This window comes from Vanacampus margaritifer, chromosome 1 (genome assembly GCF_051991255.1).
Source record: "Vanacampus margaritifer isolate UIUO_Vmar chromosome 1, RoL_Vmar_1.0, whole genome shotgun sequence".
Taxonomy (NCBI): Eukaryota; Metazoa; Chordata; class Actinopteri; order Syngnathiformes; family Syngnathidae; genus Vanacampus; species Vanacampus margaritifer.
In genome coordinates, this window is record NC_135432.1 from 29219494 (window position 1) to 29238502 (window position 19009).

A 19009-nucleotide genomic window follows, 5' to 3' on the forward strand; every position below is an offset into this window, starting at 1 on the left:
CTACTCCCCGTCAGCACACGTGCAGCTGAATTCTGAAGTAGCTGTAGGCTTGAAATATTTTTTGGGGGAAGACCAGAGAGCAAGGCATTACAGTAATCTAAGCGACAGGAAATAAAAGCATTATAAAAGCTTAGAAAACTACCGTATCATCTCACACCTATACTCACATTTAGAGACAAGTTACAGAGTTATTAGCTGCAGCCTAGTGTCAATTTTACAAAGACTGTGAATTGCTTCTTCATTCTATTTTGATAGAGTGGAGAGTTACCACAGCGCTACCATCAGCTTCTATTTCTGGATGGCCCATGTTCTTCAAAGCAGTCAGGTTTCCGCGGATGTTGCCCGTTATATCAATGCCGCTTTTTGATTGTTCGCAAGATTCCTGTTTTGTTAGAGCTTATCTTTTGGTCATTGGTTGTGTGACATCACCGCAAAGACTTATGGTAATATCCGCACAATTGATATTGTCATAAGACCAAGACTAGGGATAGACTGATCTGAAACAGCTGCGATTACTGGTACTACCTTACATTAAACAATCGAGATGATGGGATTGCTCTGTTACTCCAGTAAAACTAAATCTTCCTTCTGTCTTTCAGTTTTTTATCTGAGACTGTGAAAAGATGTAAGCCCACTTCAAGGTATGTGGAAAGAAGTGTCACTTAAATCAAGACCACCTAATTATGTTGGATTGTAATTTTTTTACTGTCATTTGGCATATCTGACAAAGTAACTTTCTTAACACAAGCCTTAAATGAAAATAACAAAAGTGCCTTCACATATCCTTTTAGGCAACTGCTTGTGTATGCACAGTAACAATATGTGTTGTCTTCCACACATAAATGAAAATATGAGGGAAGGTCTACTTTACAATGGTTGCCTTCTAGTGGGGAACCACATTGTTTTACACATCCTTTAAAATTCATGTCATGAGAAGGTTTCAAATTCTCAGTTCTTTGCCTGAACCATTATCTTTGTCTGTTTTTCAAAGGGCTGTTTAGATCAGTGTTTTTCAACCTTTTTTGAGCCACAGCACACTTTTTTCATTGATGAAATCTCGAGGCACACTACCCATAGGGGGAAAAAAAATCTTGACTAAACTAGAACAGCTATAGCGTTTCATTTTTTAACGCTGCGGCTTATTCACATGACTTGGAAAAGTGCAAATAATATCTTAAAATCAAAAGTGCAAATATTCTTACAGGTGCATTATGTACATTATAATCAAACTATCTAAAATATATTGCCAATGCTAAGAAATATGCGGTGCTTAATTCTATCATGGCCAACATTGCTAGACCTACTCCATATCCTTCTCAAAATCATCAGCTTCCACTTGATCTCTCTGAAAAACATACTTTTGTACACTTTTAATAAAGAGACTATGGTGATATATGTTCAGTTTATAGTTCTACACATTGAAAGACACGTTTAATGATTGATTTACGTCAGAAAACTGTCCAACTCTATGTTTGCATGTTGCATCATTCACATACAAATGTGACCTCGACTCCATGCCCTCCGTCAGTGTGATTTGCCGAGACTGGATATTTCTTTCAACACTTTTCACGTGTTTAGCACACGTGAAATCAGAGAAATACAATTGTTGGCGCTATTAATTACACTAGACGTAGTAGGCGAGTGTGTCGCTAAGACTTACCGGTCGGTATTTTTTTCTTTCTCGCTGTTAAGGTGCTTGTGAAGTCGCAATGTTAATGGTTCTTGGTGGAACAGAATTGTCAACAAATCGCTCTGCATGACTGCCGTTTTTCAGCAAATCTCTACTGTTATTTTGATTAATGTCACTCTTGTCAAAGTTGTCAAACCCGCAATTGAAGGCGAGGAACATGAACTCTTTGCTAAAATGCAAAGGAAGGAAGACACATCCATCACATCATGACACACTTCTCGCGGTACCTCCAAAATAAAAGTCACTACACAATTCAGCTGTCAAGACACTTTTATTGTGACGAGGTGCGACAACAACAGTGCCTCTAACTGTGAGCAAATGACATTTTTCAGAGCCAGTCACTGCACTAGTCTTGTAAGCTTACTTCGAGCCTTGAAACCAAAAAATGAATTGTAACGCAACGCATTTCACATACAATAATGATAACGGAGTTTCAAATATGGGGAGAATAATTGGTTAGATTAGTTTGTTTGTGAAAAGTTAGTTAGTTTAACCGTCGTTATTCTCAACACTGGTTGTTACCTATTAGGTGGAATTGGACAATTTCCCACGTTACGCCAGACAGTATCTCACAATAGTTAAGACACAAGACTGAATCAGGGCTGTCAAGTAGCCTTACATCACTGATTGTGTCGATGTGTCACTCTCTGCTACACTACCCTGAAAAGTTATAACATTAGACCAGATTTGAACCTCGGTGTAGTGCGTATAAGTAACTACATCACCCCTTGACCACACCACCAAGAGGTCACAGGTAGTGTCGTCACCACTAGTAAAACCTTGAGGGGAGCTACCCTTAAAAAGTAACTGAACCCAGATGGGTTGTCAAAAGATGAAAGTTGACCGGGCGACCAAAGAGCCCGGCACCTTCGAGACGGCACACAGGTAGGCCAATGTCACACACATGCTTCCATTCCAGTCATCGTACAGCCACACACAAGGTCTACGAACAGGGATCACCTGACTCAGAAATTCTTCCAACTACCACAAATAGCCTCACAGCTAACCCTGCCACTTCTGAGACCATTCATAATGAAACTCTCAGTGACGTCAGATTTAAACTGGTCGGTGAAGTCGGGTTAATTTTTTTTGTTTCCGACTTCGCAACTCGGATCACAGGGTGATAGCATTTGTTAGTCTGTGATAGATAAAGTTGTCGTTAGCGCACAAATTGTTGTCTGCACATTAATGGACATAATAATCTGCCAATAAGGCTTCACTTTGTGGAGCTCAAAAATGAAAAGAAGAACTCTTTAGTCTTTATCAATGATAGCCAGTGGTTATTGAAACCTTGACTTTTTAAAACCACAGTAAAATGCCAAACTGGTAATCGGCTCATGGCGAAAGAAAATCGCAATATAACGGCGCAGAACCGAGCTGTTTAAGTCTGTTTGCTCCAGGATTGGCTGCAATCCGCCACAACGCCACTAAACCACAACATGGTGCTATCAACAGGCAGAGACTGGTCACATTTTACTGGCTTGCGCTGCTCTCGTCACAAACAGATTTATTATGCTACAGCAAGCTAAACCCCGTGTCAGTGTTGGCAAGTGTGATTGGTTGATTTTTATTTGTTCAATATGGGACATTGTACATTAATTTCAATACTTTTTTTTTTTTAATGAACTGCTGTTACAGTCACAAAGCTGATTTCCATAGTTAGTCCCCCTGAATGTACAGGCGTGTTCTAATAACAAGAAAAATTTCAAATTTGCAAACAACACATTTAAAGACTAAAAACATAATACAAGTATCATCAACAGTATAAAAGATAAAACCAATACAAATATCAATAGTTATATTTTAAAAAAAATTCAAGGTACACTCAAGTAATAGTCCAAAAATACAATCAGATACATAAAACCTTTGCACACTTCTTATTACACAAATTGAAAGTCCAAGTGTTCAAGGTTTCAATTCAGGTGTGCACATATTTAAGTCGACTCCTTTAAATATTTTTTAAAGTGCCCAGTGTTGGACATTCCTTGATTTGAATTGGTAACATGTTCCAGAATTTGCCACCAATGACTGACATGACCATTTGACCAAAAGTGGTGCACCTCAATGGAACAACGCAGTCACCTCTTTATCTTTGGCACTGGTGGTGATGCTCATCGAACCACAGACAGGTTTCTGTTTGATGTATTAACTAGTGTAGGAGGTAAGCTGTTTATGATTTTGAAATTTGTATGCATTTTTTAAACTTAATAAAGTTACTAAAACTTAGTAACTTATATTTCTCCAGTATATTGCATTAGTGGTATGATTGTGGTTTCCAACAAGAACCTTCAGTGTTCTCTTATACAACATTTCCAGGAGTTTAAGCATGGAAGCACACGTCAGAGACCAGCTAGGCACACAATATTCTGTGAGAAGATCATTGCATGAATAAACGTTTTAGCCACAGTTATTGATATATGATGATCCCATCAAAGACGATTGGACATATGTGATGGCCATATTAGCATGTGCAACTGTCCTGGAAAGCATGGACCTTGATTAGTTTAGCATCGCTGTCAGCACAAAGTTCAAAGGAGAGTATCTATCTATGCATTTGTTTTTACTCAGGCACTAGTTGAGTAAATGTTTCTCGGTGAGAACATATTTTAAGGGTCACCTATGAGGACAATCAGCTCTCATCATGGACGACTCATCCCCCCAATGTCAGTTAAACGATAGTTAGTATTTAAAAAAAAACAACACGTGCACATTAGGATTTTCTCACGCTCGACTGCTGTAGTTGAACCGTGGGAAAATTCTGCAAGTCCCTAAACTTCACGTGCCAAATGTAAACATGGTCAAATAAGACTGAGCCACTACCTCAAGGAGTGGGACACCTGCGAACCTGCTTTGCTGAGAGCACATCATTCATTTTGGTCTTCGAGGACGCGAACGTCGCCATGGTTGACAAATCTCCACCAGACACCAGCTCCAGCTCGACTCGGCCCGAGCCCCAAGTTGCCGGGGTCGATAAGAAAAACCGCTGGGCGAAGAGGCCGCCTTATTCGTATGCGGCTCTCATCGCCATGGCCATTAACGAGAGCGCGGCCAAGAGGGAAACTCTCAGCGGCATCTACCATTACATCACCTCCAAGTTCCCCTTTTATCAGAACAACGAAAAAGGGTGGAAAAACAGCATCCGACATAATTTGTCCACGCACGAGTTTTTCGTCAAGGCGCCAATGGAAAGCTGGGAGGCCAAGAGGGGCGGCTACTGGATGCTGGACCGCGCTTTTGAGGACATATTTGAGGAGGGCAAGTTCCGGCGTCGGCGTCGTCGTCGTCGCACGGTGAGAACCCAAAGTAACCTGACGAGTTCGACCCACCCGAACCAACCGACGCCGCACGTGTGCTCCATGTGGACCATGTGCCAGCCCGTCTCGCCACAGCCGAGCTTCTACACCGCGCCTCCGTTTCTCTACCGCAACCACGCCGCCAGCATCAGCATTGGCTCCCCTCCGGTGAGCCCCTACTCCACGCCGACGTACTTCCCCGTCTACCATCAGCAGCCGGTTCGGGTGCCACAGGACGGGTACCAGTACTGCGTCCCAAGACCGCTGGTGAACTCCAACTTGGTCACCAGCTCCTGGGAGGGAGTCTTCGACTTCACCACCACAGGGGGAAACGTCGAGCCATTGGAGCAGTAATTACCGTTAATTACTGTAACTTATCCCCTCGTTCGTTAAAAAACCAAAAACATTTTGTGTTTTGATACAGTTCTTTGATAGTCGAAATATTTTACAGCCAACTCGACGTTTATAATCAAGCAGTTACAGTTCAAGCAGTTTTTACATGTTTAAAATGTTTACTTGATGTAAAATAGCCTACATCATGTTTCCTACCCGTTCGATTAAAAAACAAACATCTAACCAATGTTATTTTGGTACCAAAGTCGAATTTTTTTTTTACAGCCAACTCAAATTTTCCCTATTTGTTGGCAGTTCAAGCACTTTTCACTCGCTTAAAATGTTAACGTGATGTAAAATTCATCGTGTTTGTTAAATAAACGTATTTTGTGGAAAACTAAACAAGGTTATTGTATTTCCTTTATGAACCAAGCAGATCAGAAGTTGGTCGAAACCTTTGTAAGTTTTTATTTCTAATGCAACACTTATAATTATAATTTATTTTTGGAATATAACTATTATGGCGAATATTTTTGTTGTGTAAATTAGATAAAAGGGAGAGAAAAAAATCAGACAAATGTCCACAATCATATTGGAACGCGTCCTGTGACGTAGTTTCCGTTTCCGGCACATGGGCATACTGCATAGACAAAAGACAGACTCTTTTGCCGCGTTCTGACGGCGTGTTACATGGACACTAATAAGTCATTAATAAAATAAAGTTCCTATTTACTCTACCAAACAGCTTTTTTATGTTCATGCAATGGATGCCTTCAAAGACCTTCTGCAACTATATCCTCAAGTGTTGTGCAGCGCTACAGCTTTTGTGGCGGGCGGCGCGCTCATCTACAAGCTAGCTAACAGGTAACAACGGCACGATTGTGTACCTCCACTCATACTAACCTACTAACATCAGCAACAAACAGTAAAACTACATGCAAACGTAATGTTGTATGCATAATAATGCGTCTTCGATTGCTTTTTATAATGTCCCGTAGTAACGTAACTTTGGTACAGTTATGATTTTAAATGTTTCCTTCAATTGACAGGCAAAAGCCCCTGAATGCTACGGTGAACTGCTGGTTCTGTAATCAGAACACAGTAGTTCCATTTGGCAACAGAAACTGTTGGGACTGCCCCAGCTGTGACCAGTACAATGGTTTTCAGGATGTAAGTTGTCCGCACTCTTCATAACACTCATGGCATAAGAAGTATGCTTTATAGCTGTTGCATTACTAAACATTTATTTGTCCTGATATCAGAATGGGGACTACAACAAGCCAATTCCGGCCCAGTACACAGAAGATCTGAACCATGGAGTGTTTGGCAGCATTCCTACTCAAGTGACTCTTGGTACCACACAGTGGGTGAACTCCAAGATGCTTCTTTGCAGGAAGTGCAATCACAACCAATCAACTAAGATCAAGCTACTGGCTTCTTTCATACCAAAGGATGATGTATGTATAAAAAATGTTGCTTTGCCGTTATCAGGGTAATCCTTCCTTTTTAATTTTGTAGGAGAACTACGATGAAGAGATTGACCATTACAAGTGTCACTTGGAGGAGCACTATAAACTGTGCAGGCCGTGTCAGGCAGCTGTGGACTATTACATCAAATATCAGAATCGCCAACTTAGGTCTGTGCTGCTCAGCAATCATCTTAGACAAACGCGAGAGTCGCTGAAGGGCTTCATAAAGGTATGTATAGACCTACCAAGATTGAAGCCAATGTGTAAAAAGCTATGATCCAGAGCTGGACTTAAACTACACTTAAAATGTTTAGTGCCTATACTTAAATTGATTATTTACTTTTTTATTTTTTTTAAACATGCACATTAAAATCATGCACATTTCAAGTAATCTGCAGTATAACGCCGTGCTGTATTAGGCATTTTTAGGTTATAAAAAAGTACAAAACGCCTCAGCTCAACTCAATAACTGCAGCTTTAACAAAACACTTTACAGAACACATTACATAAGTGGTTTTAGATGAAAGATGAGTGACTCGAAGTCTTATTTCACCAGTGAACCTTTGAATTCATAATCACAGCTTGCATCACGTCACTTAAGTCTGCTCCAAGCTAAATCTGAACGTAAGCAAGCAACTGCGGTATCCATTTGGTGAGCAACATACAGAAAAAAATAGTTCCATTGTGCAGTCTTAATTTGATCCTCTTCATTTTACTTTTCAAACGCTGACTCCCTTCAGCTCCTCCATACATCTGTCTGTCCGTGCCATTGCAGACGGTGTCAACAGTGCCGGCATTTCAGCTGAGCAGAATTTTTTTGCCAATTAGCTGTAAAAAACAAGTGCCCTGCGGCTGTAAGCGGCAACGGCCGAATAGCGCAGACATTCCCCTCAATAAAAAACGTGATAATGCAAGCGTGTGCTTCTGAAAAGGTGCAACCATCAAGCACCAATATTCTCCTGCTTCCAATGAATGTCATAGCCAAAAAATGTTGAATAGTCAACACACATACTTCCGTTTTTACTGCAGTTTAGATTAACTGCGGCTTTTTTTATAATGCATTTATTTGTGTTGGGAGGAGGTGTGTATCCTTCTCCGTCAAGTTCACATTGATGGAGCGTTTCTGATCTCTTCGCAGGGCTCCCTCTCTGCGTCCTTTCCTCTGGCGGTTGTTCTGCTCAGATGCCTCTCCTTCCTCATCTGTGCTTTCCTGCTCGCTATGTCTTTCTCGGCCGACCGGCAGACGTCAAATGGAGGACTGAATTCTCTCCAACCTGGCGGCCATAATGTGTCGGCCGGCAACAATGGCAGCGATGGAGTCGCACAGGCATGGCACAACCTGATCGAGCACTTCCCAGTTCCACTTGTAGAGTACGCTAAGCTCTCGTGGCTCTTCGGACAAGCTCATCAGATGGCAGTCGCTTGTGTCGGCCTGTCATCGTGTCTCATTGGTCTGCTGTTGGCAGGAGCCGCCAGGTAAGTCGCATCCCGCTGTGGATGTCTGGTTGAGGAGGAAAAGTCAATAATCCGTTTGGTGTGATTATCAGGTTGAGGAGAATCGACATAGTGTCTTCAGTGCTGTGGTTCTTGGTGTTGTGCTGTCACCTGCTGGCAGTGTACGTTGAGGATGATGTGTCCAGCTGGACTGCCACGCATGTCACCACGGTACTCTGTTGCCTGGTCAGCTTTGCTGCCGCCGTAGCGACACGCAACCCTCTAGGTCAACGAAGAGGCAGATATCGAAGGTCAGAAACTCAGCGCTGATGTACTTCAGTTGTTGTTGCTGCGTCACATTCGTTTTTCATCTTTGACAAAACCAGAATCATGCAAAAAATATATGTGTTGGAAGGATTTTGAGACGCGAGTCAGTGAGACACAAAACAACTTCACCGTCAACCTTAAATATGCCACAATGCTTTTACAAAAAGTACTTACTTGGGTTTTAGGGCTGTAAATCACACCCGTCAAGTTGCACTGGATGTGTTTGCCACATTTCTTGGGAAGTTTATTTTACAAAAACATAGACCAAAATATTAGTATTAGTTAAGAATTATCTTTGCTGAGAATTTGCTGTTGATATTATGTTGCACTGTAGTCTTGTCAAATGATGATGAGCGTCTGAAAACCTTTTGGAAAAGCAGTTGATTTGTAACTTTTTCTTGGCACATTGTAGTTTGTTTTTCTTTTCCATTTCCCCTCTGTACTATTTAAAGGTGGGGTCTTGAGTTTTCACTCAGAAATAAACACTTCGTAAACACTGTATGTATACGCATGAAATCCTTCTCAATCAACACCTCTGGACTTCTGTTAATGTGTGGTGGGGATTTTGCCATCAACTTCCACCCCCAGCCTGTGTTTTGCCATAAGAGGGACGTTTCTGGGCGGAAACTCAATGTTTACCCCTCCAGCCAATCACAGAGCGGTTGATGTTGACGAGAAGAGCGGGGGTTGAGCAATGGGAGGAGTCCGATTTGAATTGTTTGTTTACAAACACAAACGGTCAAAACTTACGATCCCACCTTGAATGTGTGAATGTAGCCATTACTGTCTGTTCATCTTGTCCTCCACATACCAGCCAATGTGTTCTAGCCATGTGGACTTCTCTTCCCACATCTGTTCATAGATGTAAAAGTGAATACACTCACTGGACACTTCATAAGGTACACCTGATCAGCTGATCATAACTGTGCATAAATATCTAATCAGCCAATCATATGGCAGTAGCTTTTTCACATTCATGTTTGCAGCCATGGTCGAGGCCATCCACCTTGATGACCACAAGTACATCCTCTGATGCTCCCTTAATCAAGCTGAAATGGGCGGTACTTGCACTGAAATGGCTTCCCCTGCCCAGTAGCTCAACATTTAAACGTAACGAATCAGCTTAGTTATATCATGGATGAACAAATCATAAAGGGCCAGCATCTGTATGGAATGTTCCCTCAGCAATTGTTGAACCGTTGTACAGACAAATTGGAGTCGATAACATAAGTGAACCAATAGTGCCAGGTGTTCCTAATCAAGTGTCTTGTAGTATAGTATACTGCCAATTATTCCAACTTTAAAAAGCTGTGCACGTGGGTTTTCTAACAGCGTACTCATGTTCATTTTACCACAATGACTCATTTGGCTGGTGTGTGCCTTTGCTTCAGCCCTCTGTCACTGTCCCCTTGCTTGTTTTGATGTCAAGTGTCCAACTTTCCCTGGTGCATACAATCTGAGGCAGTGATTCCCAGCCAGGGTGCTGCAGGAAATTAACCAATTTCACTGAATTTGCCTGAAAATGAAATAAATTACAATATATTTTTGTCTATCTGTGCCAGGGATGTATCGTGAAAGACAGAACAATTAAATGCTCTTCTGTTAGAGGGCAGGAGGCAATCAACCTTTGAATCCACCTGTCAGCATTCATAAAATAAGGCATGGATGGCTCCCTGGGAGTATATGAGCTTGGTATTGAATTAAACGGGCCCAGATTTTGCACTGAGTTGGTCAAATTGGGAGTAAGTTGACACAAGATCATTAGCGTTTTTGTTTTACTGGTGTTGAGATTTTTCTTTTGTAAAATGGCTACCTTGGCTCAAAGTTTGGAAAACACTGAGGTGTGATAAACACCGGTTTTAGTTGTGATGCTGTATGTAAGCATGCGTTTTTAAGAGCACTAATTTTTGAAAATGTTATTTAAAATGTAGTCATGGCTTCATACGCCAAGCACATTTGTGTTTTACTAATGTAGTGAATGTTTTAATAGCACTGTGGCATTAATAAACCTGAACATTATGTGAATTATTATAAAGTATAATGGTCCGAGATGTGCAGCTAATATATTGATATTTACTTTGAGTTTATTATCTGAAATTAAAAGCTATTGTTCTCGTAATAAACCACTTAATTCTTGTTTTGTTCCTCATAGTATTACAACTCGAACCACAAATAATTAGTAATATTTATTCTTGTAAATGTACAACTTTTGCGTAGTGTATTTTTGTGTGTGTTGCCCTCATACTTGTAGTAAATTAGCACCAATGTAGCATTGTGGCTGTTTGTTGTAACAAACTCAAATGGGGGTCAACAGACGGCATACCAGTGAAAGGCGGCCAAAAAGTCTAAAAGAAGGGGTCATCAGCATGTTGCTCTCAGACGTCAGGGTCCCACCAAGGACCACATGAGTAGCAGGCAGGCTGTGAAAGATAGCTTACCCATTGGGATTTCCTCTGAATGTTTAGAAGTGATCATTTGAAAATAAATGCACTTTAAGATATTTATAGAAATACAGGTAGTGTTTAAAAAAGTTTGGTGAAAACACATACCGTATTTTTAAAGCTCATTTGTGAGTTGTCTGCATGCTGAAATCTGTTGTTGTTGTTGTTTTTTCAGTCATATGTTATTTAAGCCTTTGTAGGAATATTTGCTGTGTGTATATATATATATAATAAACCGCTTACATAAGCATGTGTCCTTTTTTATGTGAAGTGAAGGCAAAGCTGTTCTTTTCAAATAGTTATTGAAAACACCAATTGGCATCTTCTGTTTGAACTCAATTAACTGCCACCGTCTAACTGTCAAACATGGCCGAAATGGCCTCATTGTGTGAAGCTGCTTTGATGTACATGCACATGCAGCTGTTGCTTGCTGGTTGACAGCTGCATCAGCATCTCTGGCACCGTTCACAAAGCGCCAACACTTGGCCCAAACATTTGTGCTACTGTGGAAAGCCAGTTGAGCTTTTATTTAATACCCTCGATACCTAGCTTAAGGTCCATGTATTAGTATGAGCTTCAGCCTCACAAGACAAGACAGTTAAGAACACTAGTAGAACGGCTGTCTTATTAGTCAATCACCTATTAATATTGGATTATTATATTAGTAGGACAACTACTTGGTCTTAGTGAGGCAAAACTGTACATGAGTTGACATCTGTGCGCTACTTGTACTCAACTTTATTTATAAAGCACTTTAAAAATGACCATTGCTGCATACAATGTGCTGTATATGGAGTAAAAACCAGGGTAAAATAAAACCCAAATAAATCAATATATATATTGTAAGTCCATAAATAGTGGTAAATGAATGCATTTTGCTCAGTCTTCGCACTTATTGTCCTCTCTTTTTGTGTGTGCGTCATTCCATTTCAGTAGCAGGTTAGTAGTCTGTCACTGCTCTTGTTTTGCAGAAACCTCCCGGATTCCTCCATGCGCTCCCTAAGCAACCAGCCCGCTTTGCTTACTCCTGAAATGATCCGCTCCTTCATCCCCTCACCTCCTCCCAACATCTCCAAGCTCATAAACCAGCAAAACACTCCCCCGAAACCCAAGGGCTCGCTCTCCACTCTGCCGCGCCGTCTCAAGAACGCCCTCTGCCTTGGCACCATCTCCGCCTTCACCATGACAGGTAGCACCTGACATGACTTAGTCTTCAAAAATTACACTGGGTGCTCGGGGCAAATTTGTACGTAGTCTATCACTGACCGACATTAATGAAATAGTAAATTCACAATTTCTGTAAATGTGTATGAAAATAGGCCATAGGTATAAAACTGGTGAAAAAAACAGTAGTTACATCAGTAACTGCATGCTGCTCAAACTAGTTCACTGTGTTGTCCTCCACATCTTCGACTTCTTTAATGTCAATATGTGTCGGAAACTGAAGGTTGCTTTGTTCAGACTGTAGGCTGTATTTATACTGTTCTGCCACTAAGAGGAGTGAAAGATTACATTTTGCCTGGCCAGCTCCCCATGTCCTGTCAATGGAAAAACCTTGTTGCTATCATGGGCACAGGCAAATCCCCAAGAACTGCTGAAAGTGAATGCTGGGATTATAATTGTATCAAACTTGTTTTCCAGATTCCGGCTACTTGTTCAGTGGAAGCAGACCAGCCTCAGTCTACAAAGACTCCCCTCCCTCAGGTATTGAAATGCAATATCTCTAAGGCCGACCACATTCTGCTTTGGGAAGCGGGTGGATTTGAGAGGGGAAAAAAAGTTCCCATAAGAAATGATGCCAACTCAAGTCCTCAATTCCCTGATCAAACTGTTGCTACCATAAAACCTTTATTACCTTTATTATTATTATTTAGTCAACCCCAAAGTTTTCTTTACAAAAATATGTTTTATGCAGCCCCCGCTTGTGTAAACATGGTATTGTGATTAATATTGTGTTTGGGAAATATGAATAGAGTAGCAAAATCCACCCCTTTTTATCCATCTCAGGGGGTGGCCATTTTGCTACTTGCTGGTGAGTGAACATGACATCACGTGTGCACAGGGCTCAGGCAACGACCAATCACGGCTCAGTTTGCGAACGACACATGACCAAACTCAGAAAACAGGTGAGCCGCGATTGGTCGTTACCTGAGCCGTGAGCAACTGTGATGTCATTTTCGGTCGATAGCAAGTGGCAAAATGGCCGCCCCCTGAGAGCGATTAAAACGGGTGGATTTTGCTGCTTAATTCATATTTCACAGACGCAATATATAAGGCCACAAATTGCCTTTCACTGTAGTAGGACCGGTGCAGGTGTTAGAAACGACATTAATTTGGGCCGTCTCGTCCCCCCCCCTTTTGCCACAGACTACTTCTCAATGAAGTCATGGAGTCGACCGTCATCGCCCGGGCTCTCGCCGACTCCCTCACTGGATGGCTCCGCGACGTCCAGCTCGGGTTCGGACAGACAGATCCGCCCTCTCATCAGCCCGGCGCGTCTCAACCTCGGCGGCCCCAAGCACAAGTTGTACTCCGGCAAGACACAGTCCACTTTCAAGTCCCCACTAGTGTCCTCGTCACATGTGCTCCACTCGGACCAGACCTCCGTTTACAGTGGTCGCATTTCACCAGACATACAGCGTTTCCCCAGCCAGAGTGGTGAGTTGGGAGTACAGCTTTGTTGGGCAATCCTTAATTAGGACTCCTAGTAAGCCCCACAGATCTCAAGCAAAAAAAAAAAAAAAAAAAGTTGTGCTTTCACTGGCACTTCAGGCACTTTGTTAGCTTTTGTTGTTTAGATCCTGACTATGACTTTGTCTGTCAACAAATGCACATTGAAATTTAAAAACGAGTCATTTTCTTTGTGTTAACATGTTTTTATGTAGATTTGACTTCAATACATGAAGACAGCTGTGTGAAGGAGAACGAGAGCAGCACGTCTGGGTCTTTAACTTCACTGGTTGGCATGACGACAGGGTTGCCAGAGAACAGAACCACCTCACAAAGTAAGCATTGAGACATCCTTTTCACTTTTAGTGTCGTAGTCGAAGCTCATAAAGGTCGAACATCCTTAGGATCCCTGCCGGGACGCTGTTCGACATGTGGTTCTGATTTGTAAACCAGGTTTCCAATAGGAAATGAGCCATGCTAGGATAAAACACAAACAAAAAAGTGAGGTAAGCACAGCTGATTTTAAAAAGATTAAACAAACTTGTAGTTTTACCAAAGTGACAAATGACAAAGCTGTAGTACAAAGATGATTAACATTGCGTCTAAGAGCACTTCACTTTCCAAATGGATTTAATTTTTGTCTTATCACAAAAGAAAAAAGCCAAATAATGAGCAAAACACAAGAGATCAGTTCCACAAGCTTCAAAAGGATTAACCGACATCTGATAGGTTGATGTCTCAAGTGGTTCATCTTTTGTGTTCCACAAAAACACACAGAAAATTCCAAATGCTCTGAATTGTGTTCTTTTCCCTACGAGTAAGCTCTGTTTTATAATGTAAGTTGTTATGCACTATGCAGTAATTCTGAATTCCCAATGAGTGTGTTTGTGTTAAACATCTCAACTAGATCTTTGTGCTTTTTTTGGAACGATCTCCGAGGACGCTGTCAAACTTGAATTGGGTCTTTGTAGACGCCAGTATAAACTTGGTTAGGTTTTTGTAATTAATCAAGTCAACGTTTTAAGTTTTGTAAGTGGCTCCTCGTTTACTTAATGAGGCACTTTATCGTCTGTGTGTTTATCGCCATGAATTACTACACACGCGGTGAAATACTGTTGCTGATGTAGTGTCTTATTAGTCCAGTAGGGGGCCTCATTGTTACACTTGTTGCAAAGCCATATATAAAGAGTTTGGCCAACTGGGTTTTCAGCAGGGCTCGGGCTTGTTGAACAGATACAGTATCTGTTTAGTCTTTGTCTTCTGATTTGATTCATCTCAAACAAGCACAGCAATAAATCCATAACAAAGGAAAGAAAAAAAAAGCACAATATGATAAGATGCAAGTTTGAGAAGCGGCGGAAAGAAGCGAAACACATCAAGTTAACCCCTCCCCTTTACATAATTTAAAATCAGAATCTATAAAGGCATACACAAGTACTTCAATACATTTTAGAAGATTAAGAAAAGTTTAAGGACAAACCTCCTTGTTAATGAAAATAGTAAGAGAATCATCACAAATCCTCAACAATGCTTCTGGAGCTTCATTCTTCATACTTTCTGTCTCACTGCACAAAGCTGACAACGTGTTGCTAGGGCAGAATATTAACTTTAACCACAAAACACTGATTAGACAAAAATATAGTTAAATAGTCAAAATTATTAGTTCAATTTTATTTATTTATTTATTTTATATAGCCTATAAAGTTACAAAAAGTTCATGTTTTGTTTTTTGTAAAAAAAAAAGAAGGAAAAAAATCGAATCGAAAATACAATTGGGTTTGAGTGAATCGTTACGTCCCTAGTATACAGCGATGGACACTCCAATGTTAACCCGCCCCCCCAGCAGGTTATTTAATGTTTTATTTGTTGAGATTACAGTAAATTTTCCCCATGCTACAAATGGAAATTGAAACTGATGCATTCACAGGCCGCAAGTCTTCTCAGTCTTGTTAAAGAGTTTGAATGTCTCAGGACCTGAAGGAAATGTCAACGCCTCATTACAGCAAAATGTATTTTCTTGGTCTGGCACAGATACGACACGGCGGGTTTGGATGGTGCTTTTATTCGTCAGCCTGAGCGCCAACCTGCTGTTTGCCTCTCTCTGGATGTCCTACAACTGGAGATGAACAGTGTTCTCCCGGTCCACGTGGTTGCTTACAAAGACTCGAATATCCGACACCGCGACTCCTGTTGTAAGAGTTTGGATGAAAATGGCGTTTTGTGTACGAGGGTCGCTTGAAATATTAGGAGGACAACGGTGTTGTGACCTGGAATAATGTGCTGGCCACTGGCACAATATTTTGACACTGTTGCTCCCTGATGGAGCATCACCTTTTGAATATTAACAGTTTACAGTGACCAGGTGGTCGCCACTTGTGTTTTATTTTGAATGCAGACAGGTAAAGAAAAAGGTTGATAGTACATGTTTCATTTACATATTGCATAACAGCAATTTGCAACTTGTGTATTCACCTGTTGGTGGATATTTTTTATGAACTGTATCATCCATTAAAACCTACGGTAACTATTCACTGTTTTTATGCTCAGGACAAAGCCCTGTCTAACGAAGAGGAAGTGTATTGCTCTTCGTGCCATCTTGTGGCATTTTGGTGCTACAAAACTATGTTTAAGTGAGGGGAGGAGTTTCATTTAGACAGGTTGTATCCCTGTCTAATAGAACAGCAGTGCTTCGCCGCCATTTTATAAAGCTTTTTTTTTGTGGTGTGAGGGGGACAAACACTGTCCACCAATGTTTGGAATTTTCAGTTGTGAATGCATCTGCACATACTGTGTTTTTTTGAATGAAAATAACGTCTTGGACTGAAATGACTGCAGTTATTGTAAATGAATAATGGTGAGTCAACATTGTTGGAAACTTTAACTTGCCCTGTGTGTTTTTGCCCAGAGGTTTTTGTTTTTGTAATTTAATTCAATGTAGAAATGTTTTGGTGAGTGTTTACTGCAAGTAGCCAAATCATATTACAATGATTTATAATCATATTAATTTATTTGTACATTTTTATTATAAAAAACAGATTTTAATTTGGACTGTTTAAGATTACAAATGCGCTGGGATGATTGTTATTGTATATGTTTTTGATCACTGTGAGCAAAAAGATGGCTGTGCTTTAATGTGTGTTACTTTTTTGCAGGGTGAATAAAAAAAAAAGTTTTTTTAAACTAGCAGTATTAATTCCATATCTGCATTATACAGAAATGTGTGATGAACTGAATATTCTTTATTTGATCCAGTCACCCCCTTCTGGAAGTAGGAGCTGAAAGTGGATGTGAATGTGAAAAGTCAAGCTCAAATAGTTTATGCCATAATTCAAGCAGAAAACGCTGTGAAATATTTCAGCTTTTTTTTTTATGTAATTTTGATTTTTGGTTACAATCAAAATGAGTAGGATAGAATTTAGGTGCAAACTGGCCTTCTGTAAAGCATTGCACTGAATACAGTGTAAACAAAATATCTCACTCTTGAGCACAACCTCACCAGCACTCAATTTAGTACCTTTTATTGTTGTGAAAATGAAATTGCTCACAATTCTTGTTGGAAGCATCCTCATAAAATACACATTTGCAATGTTTCCCTCAAAAATCAGTACCAAAGCACCACCCCTTTTGTAAAAAGTCTACACTTATGCAAAGATGATGTTGGTGGATTCCACCACTTCATGTCCCAGGTGGGACCTAACAAGAGAAGCTCTTACCCGAGTTGAGCTTTACTCAAGCTTCCACCACAGTCAAGCCGTTGTTTATACAGCATAGCTGCCCAGTGCAAAACAGGCGGCAATAGTGGAGGGATGGCAAGTTCTTACTGGAATTGGGCAGTGACTGTAAGCCAAAATGGAAATGACTCAGATGGCTAAGACACTGAGAACATGTGTTACAAGAACAAGTTAAAGGACACAAGCAGCCAGTTGTGAACAAATGAATGGGAGTTTTATTTGGCATCAGTTCATGTGCAAAAAGCAAGTAACTGGCTCCATGTAAGAAATCCATATTCACTCAAACTCAGCACGCAGTCTATTAATAGGAGGGGTGAGACAAAATGTCAATATACGCAATCGTTATCTCTCGCAGTACATTTATTGATATACTGTATAGACATCACATATGGACGTTGTGACTATCTGATTGTACATTGACTATTAATATGTGTGATATTTCTTTCTTTAAGGGAAATAAGAATCGCTTATGTTCACTGGCAGTGTCGTATAGAGCAGAATATTACCGTACCTGGAGCAGTTTGAGTCAGTTGAATATGTAGCTCAACTTCAGGTTGTTGTTTTTTTTTTAAACTGATGAAGTAGTTGAGAGTGAATTAAGAACGCATCTGCTTTTTCTAGGCGTGTAGTTCACCCCATTTTACACAATGGATTCAAGTTGCAATTAATCAATTTTTCGAAACAGGTCATTAGGCCAACTTGATTAATAGATAATATACACATGCCAAATGTAATTTCTTCATTTAAAAAAAGGCTAAATTACATTTCTATAACATTTTTCTCCTTAGATTACATAGATATTGCCATCTGGTTTGTGTCCAACGTGTTATTGTGTAATCCATGTAACGTGATATTGTTTTTCTTGCTGGCAAAATATTCATCAGATTGCATATTTCTCACCCATAGCCAATAAGACTACATACATTTCCATACAACAATAAATACCTAATGCATTGACATATATAATTTAGGTGTTTCCAGATAACAGAGGTGCTTTGGAATAAAAGTTCATGTTCACAGTCAGTACCTCCTTGCAGGAGGAGAACCTGCTCCTCGAAAATAAGGCTTCACTCAACAAGCCATGCTTGAGCCATGTTAGAAAATGATACAGCTCCAGGGCTGGGCAATTAAATCAAAAGTTTTTTTTGGTCACATATTTATTGATGTTAGATTATCGAATATTTAAAATGTTTCATTGCAACATATTAAAAGGTTATGTTAAAAAGGCTGCTTTTCCCTCCAAGTTTTGAATGTCATTGTCCTTTGCTTTTTATTTGTTTTTATGGGGGAAAAAATACTCATTTCAGACATCGGATTTTTTGGGGGGCAACTAAATCAGGGGATTTTACTTTTCCTTTTTACTAGGCGAGAAGTCAAGTCAAAAGTTTTCTTGACAATAATGTTCTATGCGCTCCCAAAAGTCTAAACACTGCATTCTGATACCTAATACTATGTTTTTGAAATATAAATGAAGTAGCAAATTTTTAGCAGCCATTTTTATCTGTCTAAGGGAGGCAGCCATTTTGTCACCTGCTGTCGACTGAAAATGACATCACAGTGCCTAATGGCTCAGGTAACAACCAATCACAGCTCACCTGTTTTTTGAATCTGAGCTGAGACC

At 40.4% G+C, this 19009-nt stretch overlaps 2 protein-coding genes across 2 annotated transcripts; both read left to right on the forward strand.

The window, feature by feature from the left end:
• Window positions 1–4512: 4512 nt before the first annotated feature.
• On the forward strand, window positions 4513–5692 carry LOC144060717 (forkhead box protein L2-like). The gene has a single exon (XM_077580503.1). It carries the CDS (start codon window positions 4591–4593, stop codon window positions 5335–5337), a length of 747 nt encoding a protein of 248 aa, XP_077436629.1. The 5' UTR covers window positions 4513–4590; the 3' UTR covers window positions 5338–5692.
• A 260-nt stretch (window positions 5693–5952) lies between these two features.
• tmem201 (transmembrane protein 201) lies at window positions 5953–16836 on the forward strand. The gene is made up of 11 exons (XM_077548165.1): window positions 5953–6180; window positions 6366–6486; window positions 6579–6773; window positions 6835–7014; window positions 7924–8261; window positions 8333–8530; window positions 11959–12176; window positions 12629–12691; window positions 13355–13645; window positions 13873–13992; window positions 15689–16836. The coding sequence occupies exons 1-11, from the start codon at window positions 6080–6082 to the stop codon at window positions 15781–15783; spliced, it is 1920 nt and encodes a 639-aa protein (XP_077404291.1). The 5' UTR covers window positions 5953–6079; the 3' UTR covers window positions 15784–16836.
• The last annotated feature ends 2173 nt before the right edge of the window (window positions 16837–19009 follow it).

What these genes read in the sequence shown, in the direction of transcription:
- LOC144060717 (XM_077580503.1), top strand. Translation starts at nt 4,591, where the DNA reads ATGGTTGACAAATCTCCACCAGACACCAGCTCCAGCTCGACTCGGCCC.
- tmem201 (XM_077548165.1), top strand. Translation starts at nt 6,080, where the DNA reads ATGGATGCCTTCAAAGACCTTCTGCAACTATATCCTCAAGTGTTGTGC. An exon ending in CGAAGAGGCAGATATCGAAG is followed by an intron (nt 8,531 to 11,958) that starts GTCAGAAACTCA and finishes CTTGTTTTGCAG; the next exon opens with AAACCTCCCGGATTCCTCCA. An exon ending in GCGTTTCCCCAGCCAGAGTG is followed by an intron (nt 13,646 to 13,872) that starts GTGAGTTGGGAG and finishes GTTTTTATGTAG; the next exon opens with ATTTGACTTCAATACATGAA.